This window comes from Tupaia chinensis, unplaced genomic scaffold (genome assembly GCF_000334495.1).
Source record: "Tupaia chinensis unplaced genomic scaffold, TupChi_1.0 Scaffold000012_1, whole genome shotgun sequence".
Taxonomy (NCBI): Eukaryota; Metazoa; Chordata; class Mammalia; order Scandentia; family Tupaiidae; genus Tupaia; species Tupaia belangeri.
The window spans coordinates 2,648,139-2,659,144 of record NW_006159442.1 but is presented as its reverse complement, the minus strand read 5'-3'; the positions used below and the strand labels follow the sequence as shown (position 1 = coordinate 2,659,144).

At 46.7% G+C, this 11,006-nt stretch overlaps 1 protein-coding gene across 1 annotated transcript in view; it reads left to right on the top strand.

Annotated features, from left to right (window-relative positions):
• Nucleotides 1-11,006, top strand: part of ALPK2 (alpha kinase 2) — a 153,312-nt gene that overhangs the window by 117,174 nt on the left and 25,132 nt on the right. The window contains exons 9-10 of the mRNA XM_006139928.2: nt 1,592-1,866; nt 3,839-3,927. Of these exons, the coding sequence (XP_006139990.1) occupies nt 1,592-1,866; nt 3,839-3,927 (364 nt within the window). The remainder of the gene's footprint in view (nt 1-1,591; nt 1,867-3,838; nt 3,928-11,006) is intronic.

Here is an 11,006-nt window from a genome sequence, read left to right as displayed (position 1 = left end):
CCCCTCCCCCTCCCTTCCCCTCCCCTCCCTTTTCCTCCCCTCTCTCCCTTTCCCCTCCCCTCTCCTCCTTTCCCCTCTCCTCTCCTCTCTCTCCTCTTTTCTTATTAGAAAGTGATGTACTCACTAAAGAGAGACAAAAGGGGAAGAAATCACCCTGATGGGGGTGAGCACCCACCATGCTGTCTCCTCCATTTTCCCATCCTAAAATTACAGGCACACACACACGTGGGCCTAGTATGTTTTTCAAGCTGCGGAGGCCAGGATTCAAACCACAGTCACCCTGGTGGGGTCTAGCATAGCATTTAACCACGATGCTGCGGGCTGGCCACCTGCCTACTTGTATCGATCCCTGCTTTCCTGTTGCAGGCAGTATTTCCCCCAAGGGGGCCAGAACTAGCTCTTGAGAGACAAAACAGTCTTACTCTCTGTGTGTCCACAGATGGACACACGGTGCCTACACACATTTATGCTACATCGGTAGTATTATAATTTCATGGGGTGGCGGGGAGCCAGCAGGGGGTGTGTGGTTAGGACCCTGGACTCCCACACAGTCGACTACAGTTTGAGTCCTGGGCCTGCGGGCTTGCTTTCCCATGTTCTCTCTCTGTCTCTCTGGTGAGAGCATGTGCCCTGTAACAGAGTAAATAATAATGATAAATAAAATTTAAAAATATTAAAAAAAAACCTCATGGGTGGCCATCTCCATAGCACAGTGGTAATGTGATGTTCAAGAAAAGCTGAATCCCACATGGCAACTGTAGTTCGAATCCCTGGCTTGGAACATGTCAGGCACGTACATGAGTGCCCAGGATCTGGCAGTCTGGAGGACTGGAGGATGGGGATCATGGCACAACTAGGCCCTCAGAGGGATCTTATCTCTCTCTCTCTCTCTCTTTCATGCGTGTCTGTGTGCTCTAACATGAATTTCAAAAAATAAAAATATATATCATTTGGAGCAGTTAGAGGGGGACAATGCCTAAAAATTCTCCTGGAGGGGGTAATAATGAAGAAAAGGTTGACATGATGCTGTTAGATCACACCGTTGGCCTTCTCTCCCTCTTCTATGCTTGTCTTTTCAGCCTTTAGTTACCCCGCTGGTTCTGCTTCTATTTTCCGGATCTGGTCTCTCCAGTTTTGCTCCCACAAATCTCCCCTCAGGTCGGATCCACTGGGACCCCACACTGACCTTCCTACATGCGGCCCATCTCCTTCAAACCACCCACTCATCTCTTTTTTTCTTTTTTTGAATTAAATTAATTATTATTATTATTATTTTAAATTTGACTAGAAAGAGACAGGCAAAGAGAGAGTGAAGGAGAAAGAGGGAAAGTAAGAAAACAAGCCACCAGGTCTGGGACTCAAACTACAGTAGGTCTTGTGGGAGTCTGGCACCTTAACCACCACGCCACCTGCTGGCCTGCATCTCTATTTCTTTTAGCTCTGCCTCTGTTGGGTGTTAGGTCTGTTTTCCCCTGCTTGGTTCTATAGGCCAGCCTTGTCCTTGTCCTCAGGTGGGAACACTCTCCTGTAAAGTTAGCCAGGGAGCACGACTGGAGGATATTCTGTCCAACAAAGCTGTGCTGTATTTCAGGTTGTGAAGAGATTGAGTTCAGCCAGCTCATCTTTCAAGAAGACTTCCTCAGTGACAGCTACTTTGGGGGCCATCTGCGTGGTCAGATTGCCACCGAGGAGCTGCACTTTGGAGAGGGAGTCCACCGCAAGGCCTTCCGCAGCAGGGTGATGCAGGGCCTCACGCCTGTCTTCAAGCCTGGCCACGCCTGTGTGCTCAAGGTGCACAATGCCATTGCTTACGGGACCAGAAACAACGACGAGCTCGTCCAGAGGAACTATAAACTTGCAGCCCAGGTGGGTTTGTCTACCCACCTGTGTCACTTCAATGTGAGAGTGACCCACGAGGGCATGACTTGAAAATCAGACAGAGCATGGGTGTTTGGGAAAGAGTCCTTGTCTTCATTCAGGGTGTAGTTAGAAAGGAGCTATTGGGTTAAGACTGAGTGCTGGAGATTATTTACCAATTCTCAGGAGTAATTTCTTGGTCTCATGCCAGCCACTCGGGATCCCATCAATATCTGGAGACTCCTCACCAGTTCTACTGGGCTGTGGTCATTGACATTCCTAGGAAGCTCCTTGAGATCCCGGGGCTTTAATCTACTTGGATATAGAATGGTAAGGAAGGTGGGAGTTCTAAGTTCAGCAGTCAAGATCCCCGAGAACATAGAAAATCAGTAGTGGTTTCTAGAATGTTTCGTTTTGCTTTGTGTAATGGAAGGCAAGAAGAGTGGAGAATTTTTTTTGGATCAGCATTTGTCTTGTTTCTTGCCTTCCTGAGTCTGGTTTAACGTCAGCCTATAAACTCTGAAGAGGGATGGACCTCAAGTCTCTAGCTGGGCTCCTACCTCTCTGTTATTGAGTCGCAGCACTCGAGGCCAGATGGGAGGGGGAGGTATTTGCTTCTCTCCCTCTTTCCTCCTCCTACCCCTGCTTCAATCCATAGATTTCACTCTTGGCACCAGGACTGAATAAGCTGTCAGAGCTGGGTCTAGCTCTCACAAACTATGTGCCCTGTACAGTTTTTAACCTATAAAATCAATACATTAATGGGATAAATCTAAATGAAGCTCTTAGGTATTGTCAAGCATCAACCATCCATGATTCTATCATGTGAGACCCAGTGCCTGTGAAGGCAGCCCCTCTTCTCCAAGCATATGGTTTTCCAGTTACATTCCCTTCTCCTCTAGATGCACTCTTGTTTTTTTTCTTCCACTGAGTATTTCTTCCTTCTCAAGTTTGACCCAGTCATGGAAAAGCCCCCAGCCTCCAAACTCCCATTCACAAAGGCACTACAGAGTAGGGAGTAGGGAGCAGCATTCACTTTCCTCATCCTCGGCTAGAAATAATGTCAAGATGTCCATTATTCACTACTCAAATTCTTCTTTTTTTTTTGGAGAGGTTTTTGCTATAGGGCGTGTGCGCTCACCAGACAGACAGAGACAGAGAGATAGAAAGCAGGAAATCACCCCCCAGGGGGGATGGCCACGCCGCAATCCCTTCTCCTCCATTCTCCTCTAGGGATCTTGGGCACGCATGCACATGCGCCCGGCGTGAGTTTAAGCCACCGGGTCCAGGACTTGAACCGCAGTCGACTACGTGGGAGTCCAGCGACATAGCCATTACAGTAACTGCTGGGCCCCCTTTTTTTTTTTTTAAGAGAGATTTTTGCTAGGGCGTGTGTGCTCACTGGAGATACAGTTGACTGAGAGAGATAGACAGACAGAAAGCAAGACATCAACCTCCGCGGGGGATGGGGGAATGGTCATGCCACAATTCCTTCTCCTCCATTCTCCTCTTGGGATCTTGGGCACGCACGCACACACGTCCAGAGTGAGTTTCAAGCTGCTGGGTCTGGGACTATAACCGTGGTCGACTATGTGGGAGTCCAGTGGTGTAACCATTATGTCATCAAATTACATCCCTCAAATTACACTTTTGAAAAGGAATCACAATGTGAGATCTCACAGGAATCCCAGAAGGGCTCACACATTATCTGATGTTCAGAGGTGAACTTCAACCATGTTTGTCCTAGAACTTTCCTAGTTATGGGACACCTGACCCTGGAGACCACTTGACCCTTCATGAATCAGAGCTCCTCTGTAAGTGGCCCAGTCTAGGTTGCAATAATCATTGCTTTTGTGACCCCAACCAGGGCACAGATTTGGTAATCCGTTGGCTTGACCTATAGTGGGAATTTTGAATAGTCTTACCAAGTAATGCTTTGTCTTCTAATCACTTGGATTTTCCATGTTTTTGGGTGATATAGGAGTGCTATGTTCAAAACACAGCCAGACATTATGCCAAGATCTATGCTGCTGAAGCACAGCCTCTGGAAGGCTTTGGAGAAGTGCCAGAGTAAGTGTGTTTACCCTGCCTTACGTTACCATCCTGATGTGTTGGGTAGGGGGAGCACTAGGGGATGAGACGGTGAGAAGGGTTAGTAGGACAAGTGCTTCAGTTGGTCTCTCAATCTCTGAGCTCCATGAAGGCTCACATGACTGCTATCTTGCCCCTTGCTTGCCACATCCCCCCTCCCCCAGGTTAAAGAGAGGTATTTGATACATACTCCTTAAATAGACTATGTACAGCTGTATGGATAAGCATGTGGCTTAATTAATTTAATAAATGAACTTACCATGTTAGAAAGAAAGAAAGAAAGAGTACCTACTCTCAGTGATATTGTATTGTCTAAGTGAGCCCAAATCAACAGGCATGCTTGTTTGGGGAAACCAGAAATCTGGTCCATGCCAATCACTGCTTGATGAAGAGACAAGAGTTGGTGAATAAGAAAAGGAATTTATTCAGTGAGGCCAACACTGGAGAGAGGGCAGACCGCAGCCCACAACCATCTCTGCTGTACCACCCAAAATACAAACCTTGCATAAGGGAGGGGGTCAGTGTATGGACCATCTAGAAACAAAGGTCAGGTCATTCATCGTCTTGGTGCAGAATGATGAGGAGGGCTGCTCATTGTCTTCAGGCCGGATCACAAGGAGGCCCTGCAGCAGGGAGGTGTGGGAGTGAAGGGAGCAATCACTGCCTGAGGGGTAGTTTCCTTCCCAGGTGGAGTGACCAGGTTTAGTTCTCTGGAAGAAATGGAGTAGATCAAGACAAGTCTTAGATCTTGGTTTAGCAGATTTAACTTGCTAATCCATGCTCTCTCACACAGAACCACAATGCCCTCCAGCAGGGACAGATGCAAGTTTGCATGGCTCCGACTCTTAGGCAATTTGGAGCCTTTTCTAAGGAAAGGACACAAAATGATAAACATTGAGGTTGATTTAGAGGTTGGAAAGGGCCTATGGAAGAGAGGGATGCAAGGGCTGATTAATTGGCTTCACCATCGTCAAAGAAGCAGGCCACTGCCTTGAAGACAGAATAGGATGCTTTCTATCTAAAATACCGTTTCCTTCCTTACGATGGAGTTTGTGACCACCAGAATAATGACAGTATATGGAAGGAAGGGGTCCTCCGAAGAATATTTGGGCCAAACTTCACGTTCATGGAATCTTACATCAGAAGATTCTAAAGCTGGAATGTATGTACACACACACTCATACACACACTCATACACACACAGTCTCAGCCCACACTGCTAAGCCACAGTCTGTGCACCTAGAGAAAAATCAGGAAACTTTCCAGCCAGGCCCCCTAGTTTCCTGGGGCCACCCCTCTATTTCTAAGCAGTGGAAACAGGCCTGGAGAAAGTCTCTTTTATGAAGCTTGTGGGGTCTTGAAGGGAAAACCTCCACACTGGGACAGCTTCTATTTTTGAATTCATGAATATCAATGGGGTCATATTGTCTATGCAAGTGGCACCCTGCTGGGCAGAGCCGGGCCTAATTAAGACCCTGATAATGGCCAGCCCTTGTTTCTGTTTCTGTTCTTCCCAGGGCTGCAGAATTAATAAAACAGCATGCAAACTTGAACCCTTTTGCTAGTCAGAGGATTAGTGGCCAGAGGGGGTTTTCAGGAGGGAACGGAGATGCCCTGAAACCTGCAAAAAAATGACGAAGTGTAACTGGGAGGCTTTGGTGGCCAGGCTGATTTCAGAGGTGTGGGGAGGACCCACTGCCCCAAAGCGCCCACTGCCATCTGGCTGATATTTAGAACTGGTCCAGCAAGACACAAAGAGCTCTGACTTAACATTAAGAAGAACGCTTTCAATGGCTGCAGCACACCTACTAGTCAGGGAGCCTTGGTGTTACCGACAAGGCGGCAGAAGAAATGGAGTCAATCGAGACAAGTCTTAGATCCTGGTTTAGAAGATTTAACCTGCTAATCCATGCTCCCACACACAGAACCACAATGCCCTCCAGCCGGGACAGACTCAAGTTTGTGTGGTTCACCTCTTAGGCAATTTGGAGCCTTTTCTAAGGAAAGGACACAAAATGATAAACATTGAGGTTGATTTAGAGACTTGGAAAGGGCCTATGACTGCCCCCTGGCTGAGGATGGGTTTGTCAGCGTGAAAGGAAGCTGAAGCACTAGTGAAGTGAAAGCTTTTCTGAGCCCAGGGCTGAGGACAGGCCCAGGTAACACAGATTCTAGTTGTTTAGCACTAAAATAGCTTCCAAAAGGCTAGTTTACGTAACAAAGAAGGAAGGGCAAGCAAGAACTAGGGAACTTACAAGCTGTCAAGAACTCACACTGTGGGGCCAGCAGGTGGTGTAGTGGTAAGGCAGTGGACTCCCACATGGTTGACTGTGGTTTGAGTACTGGGCCTAGCAGCTTGCTTTCTCACTTTCCCCCGCTCTCTAATCAAATTTCAAATGGTAATAAAATTTAAAATAATAGTTTTTTTTTTTTTAATTCACATTGGTCCAAGTGAAATGACAGAAGAACTGACTGGCTCTACACCATTCCTTATATCATGAGTTCCAGGAACACTATGGTAAAAATTTGCACTGCAAATCTCTCATGAGTTCGTGTACATAAACTAAACCATGCCTTTAAGCAATCATCTGGCCAGGAACTTATAGTTCGTTGTAAACTCTAGCTGTAATACACCTTTTGATCAATAACATTTATGACTGTGGGGTGTAACCAAGGCCTCAAACTCATGCATCCCTTAGGTTAGATAAAATTTATGAACCAGGGTTGGCTCCATGGCCTAGTGGTTAAGGCAGCTAGGTCCCACATGGTCAACTGCACAATTCAAGTCCCAGACCCTGCAGCTTGGAAAACAAGCCAGGTGCATGTGCATGTGTGCCCAAAACACTGAGCGTGTCATAGGATAGAAGAGTGCTGAGCTACATTGTGAAGTCCTTGGTTCTTTGAGTCCAGATCATTAAAATTAGAGACCTGTCCCTAGGTGGAAAATAAAGCCAAAACCACAATAATAGTAGGTAGGAAAGAGAATTTAGTAGAAAAGAAAGATTTTAGAAAAGAAGTACACCCAAAAGACTTTTGGGCAGGCAGGTTGCTAGGTAGCACCTGCTGTGTTTGGAACTGGTTTAGGTGTTATTTTTATTATCAGAGGTGATCATAAATATTTAATAGTGGGAGGTCTGTCATATTATTTGTGCCCTTTGTTTGAATTAGAAGGCTTTCTTCTGCACTTGCTTGCACATCTCTCTCACAGGTGAAGAATCTGAGGAATTTGATAACCTAACTGCACATGCCCAGTGTGAGCCCTGATGCCTAGTTAGGATAGACTGCCTAATTAGTTTATTGCCCCAGTGGGAATCAATGTTGACCAAAATGTCTGGTTGGGTCTTTTTGTATTTATGAGGAATGATAAGAGAGAAATTTACAGTCATCCCTATGTGTCTTCCTCAGGTACAGAGGAAGAAAACAGTACTTGCCTCTCCTTCCTGGCACCAGGAGCTGGGTGGGAAGAAGGCACCTGATGGAGGGTCTGGTGGTAACTCCTGATAAATTGTGATTGATGTGACATTTGTCCTTCTGCTATTCTCTTAGGGCTGCCCTCTCATTACTAGCTAACTGCCTACTACAAGAGGAGAGAGAGAGACAAAGAGGAGAAGGGATTGCAGTGTGATGTTCTCCTCTTCCTCTGTCTCTGTCTCTGTCTCTCTCGAGTACAAGTTCCCCCTTGCCATAAAACACACAATTTATGAACCTTGCATTCTCTAGAACTTCTTTCATTTCCCAGGTCCTATAAAGCTGCTATCTGGGAGTGGTTCTGTCGTGTTATAGTTAAGCACTGTGCAGCGGGAGTATCTCACATGGCCAATTGTGGTTCAAATCCATATCACCGTGGCTTGAAAAACATGCCAGGTGCAGGTGTGTGTGTCTCCCAAATCCTGACAGGATGGATAAATGGAGGAAAAGGCTTGAGGCATGACCATGCCCCGTTGGGGGATGCTTTCTCTCACTCTTTCTCTGGAAAGTGCGCATGCCCTCTGGCAATAAAAAGAAGTTCCTGCTCAGTTCTGATTCTGCTCATGAGCAAGCTTCTAGAGCCCCATCCATGAAGTGAGGGGTTCTCACGCTTTTTCAGACAAATCTGTAAATGGCAGTGGAGGATAAATACATGCCCTTCAAATGGTATGGGGGCTTAGTCTGAAGTAGCTGAACTACAAGTGTAATTTCTGAAGTGTTATAATTTATATCTTTTAAATTCAATTGAATGTTGTACCTTCTTCTCATGACTATATTTTCTAATTTAAAAAATTTCCCAATATTCTTTTCTTTTTAAAGCACATCTATTTTTTTTTAAAATTTATTTTTTAAGAGAGATTTTTGCTATAGGGCACATAGGCTCACCAGAGAGACACAGAGAGAGAGACAGAAAGACAGAAAGTGAGAAATCACCCCACCCCGGAGGGTTAGCCAGCAGGATGGCAGCCATTTTGAAATTGAAAAAGGTCTCTAACAAGAACAAGCTGACTGAGTGCTGAGTCATCGGGAGATCTTTTGAGGAATGGTCAGAGGGTAAACCAGGAATAGGTACTTGAAGGAATCAGGACAATGACTCAGGGAAAGGGATTGACTCTGATGGTAGAAAGGAATGGTTTGCACCTGCTTGTATCTTGTGCCTATAAATACTGAGAACATGCTGCGCTTTTCCAGACAGTTTGATGGTGCTTGCTGACTGCCTCCTGTACCGGATTACGGAAATAAATTCCCTCTTCTCCGGCCTCTGCTTCTTGTTTGCTTGACCATGAGAAGAAGCAACTGGTCTTAGTTGGCCAGTCACAGAGAGACTTTATTTATTTCATGAGAGAGTGCATGAGAGGCAGAGAGAGAAGCACCCTCAGCAGTGCCCTGTCAGTGTGCCATCTCCTTTCCCCAGTCTTTCAGCTCATCAGGGTCTCGGGCGTTTGTGCAGCCAGCATGTTCAGGTCAGCTGGGGATCTCCAACCAGTCAGCGTTGTGGCCTCCAGCACTGCAGGTCAGTCTACCACCACTTGCACCACTGCAGCTGGACCAAGGTCATTTCTCCTTAGCCTCACAGCTCAAATCAGGCCACACCACTCCTGGAGAGTCTGTGGCCTGTCCTGATTTGCCCTTCTGAAACCAGTGCTCCTCCTCAGTGTATGGTCCCCAAAGGGTGTCTCTGAAAGACAGCTGTGTCATAGTTGCCTCTGCTCCCCAGTGCGTCTGTGAAATTCTGGTGTAGGCTATTCAGTAGATGTTTGTTGAGTGAAAAGAACGAGAGGGTAGGACTGTCAATCACTGAGGTGCGTCAGATGCGGGAGGCTGGGGCGCACGAGTCGTTCAGTTTTCCTTATGTTAAATTCGAGATGCCTATTAGACATCACGTGGACATGGTGAGTAAACTGATAGAAATGTAGTCAGGAACTCAGGGGAGAGGTTTGGACGGGCAAATAAATGTTGAAGTTATCAGAAGTTGAATGGCATTTGAAGTAAAGGAGGTCGCTAGAGGGTAAGCAGAGAGAAGAGCTATCCCAGGACAGGACACAGTCTAAAGGTTTAAAAGATGATGAGGAACCAACAAAGGGGACAGAAGGCAGTGAGGCAGAGGAAAACCAAGAAAAAGTGGGCTTCTAGAAGCCACGGAAAGGTGTTTCGGTGTTGACCTAAGAAGGGAAGGCTGGGGACCAGCAGTTAGCGTAATGGCTATGTCGCTGGACTCCCACGTAGTTGACTGCGGTTCGCATCCCGGACCCAGTGCCTTAAAACTCACGCCGGGCGCGTGTGCGTGCGTGCCCAAGATCCCAAGAGGAGAATGGAGGAGAAGGGATTGCGGCATGGCCATCCCCCCTGGGGAGTAATTTCTCGCTTTCTGTCTCTCTGTCTCTCTCTGTCTGCCTGGCGAGTGCACGCGTCCTATAGAAAAATCCTCTCCAAAAAAAAAAAAAAAAAAAGGGAAGGCTGAGGCAAAGAAAGTGAAACAAAGATTTTGGGAGGTGGGAGAGTGGGATAGCTGGGACACCAGAAAATCAGTCCACCAACATGGACCGATGCCTTGCCGATTTCAACTGCAAATGGGAGGGGGGAGTGGCAAGGAGTCTTGTGGAGCAGTGGCTGGATCAGAGGAGCAGAATGACAGGATGGTCACCTGAAGTCAGTTTGCTTAAAATTAAGTGAAGTGTGGAGGCAGTGATCTGAAATGTAAAAGACGGGAGTATCTGGTCAGCAAGAATCTCCGTAAGACAAAAAGCCCAGTGGGTTCAGGCAGCGTCTTGAGCTATTTCTGGAGCACATTCCTAAGAAAGTCAGGAAACGTGCATACGTTTTATTTCTTCACAGCATGGACTTGGGCGGGAATCTCCTGTTTCCAGGAAAACTTGGTCTGTTTGGGGGATCTGTCAACTTCTTTAAAGTTTCAGTCTGATGATGTGACATTTTAGCGTAAGTGACTCCATTTTGGTCGATGGCCTTCTATAATTTTTATTTACCATCTGGAAAAAATGAGAGATCAACTGTGTCCAGAGTTGCTGAGAACAGGATGAGGACTGAGGGAAAAACCATGAGATTGAGCCACATCGTGACCCCAGTGCCGCTGACAAGCTTCATCAGAGGGAAAGCCTTCTTGAGGGGTTTAAGAGAGAACAGGAGGGGAAGGATCAGAGACAGTCTGCACGTGATTGGGTTTGAGGTGAATTGTGAGTCTATAGCTGGAGTGGGTTATGCTGCCTGGTTAGTACAGGATGTCATGGAGAGGACAAAATTGATGGAGGAGAATCGGGGGACAGTTGCTGGAACAACGCCTTGAGCATTTGAGAAGGGTTGGGATCCAAGGCTCCAGAGGACATGAGTCAGGCAGAGCAAGGATGGTTCGTCTTAGTAAGAGGAGCGAAGGCAGGGTATATGGGCATAGACTTTGCGGTTGTTTCTTCCTTTAAAAGTGTATTTATTTATTTCTTCAGTGAGTGAGAAAAATAGAGAAGAGCAGAGAGAGGAAGAGAGGGAGAAGGAGAGAGAGACAACGCCCCTAATAGAATCCTGATACTACACTCCCCCCCCCCCCCAGTCAACCCAAGATCCCTGGCTTGCGCAGGCAC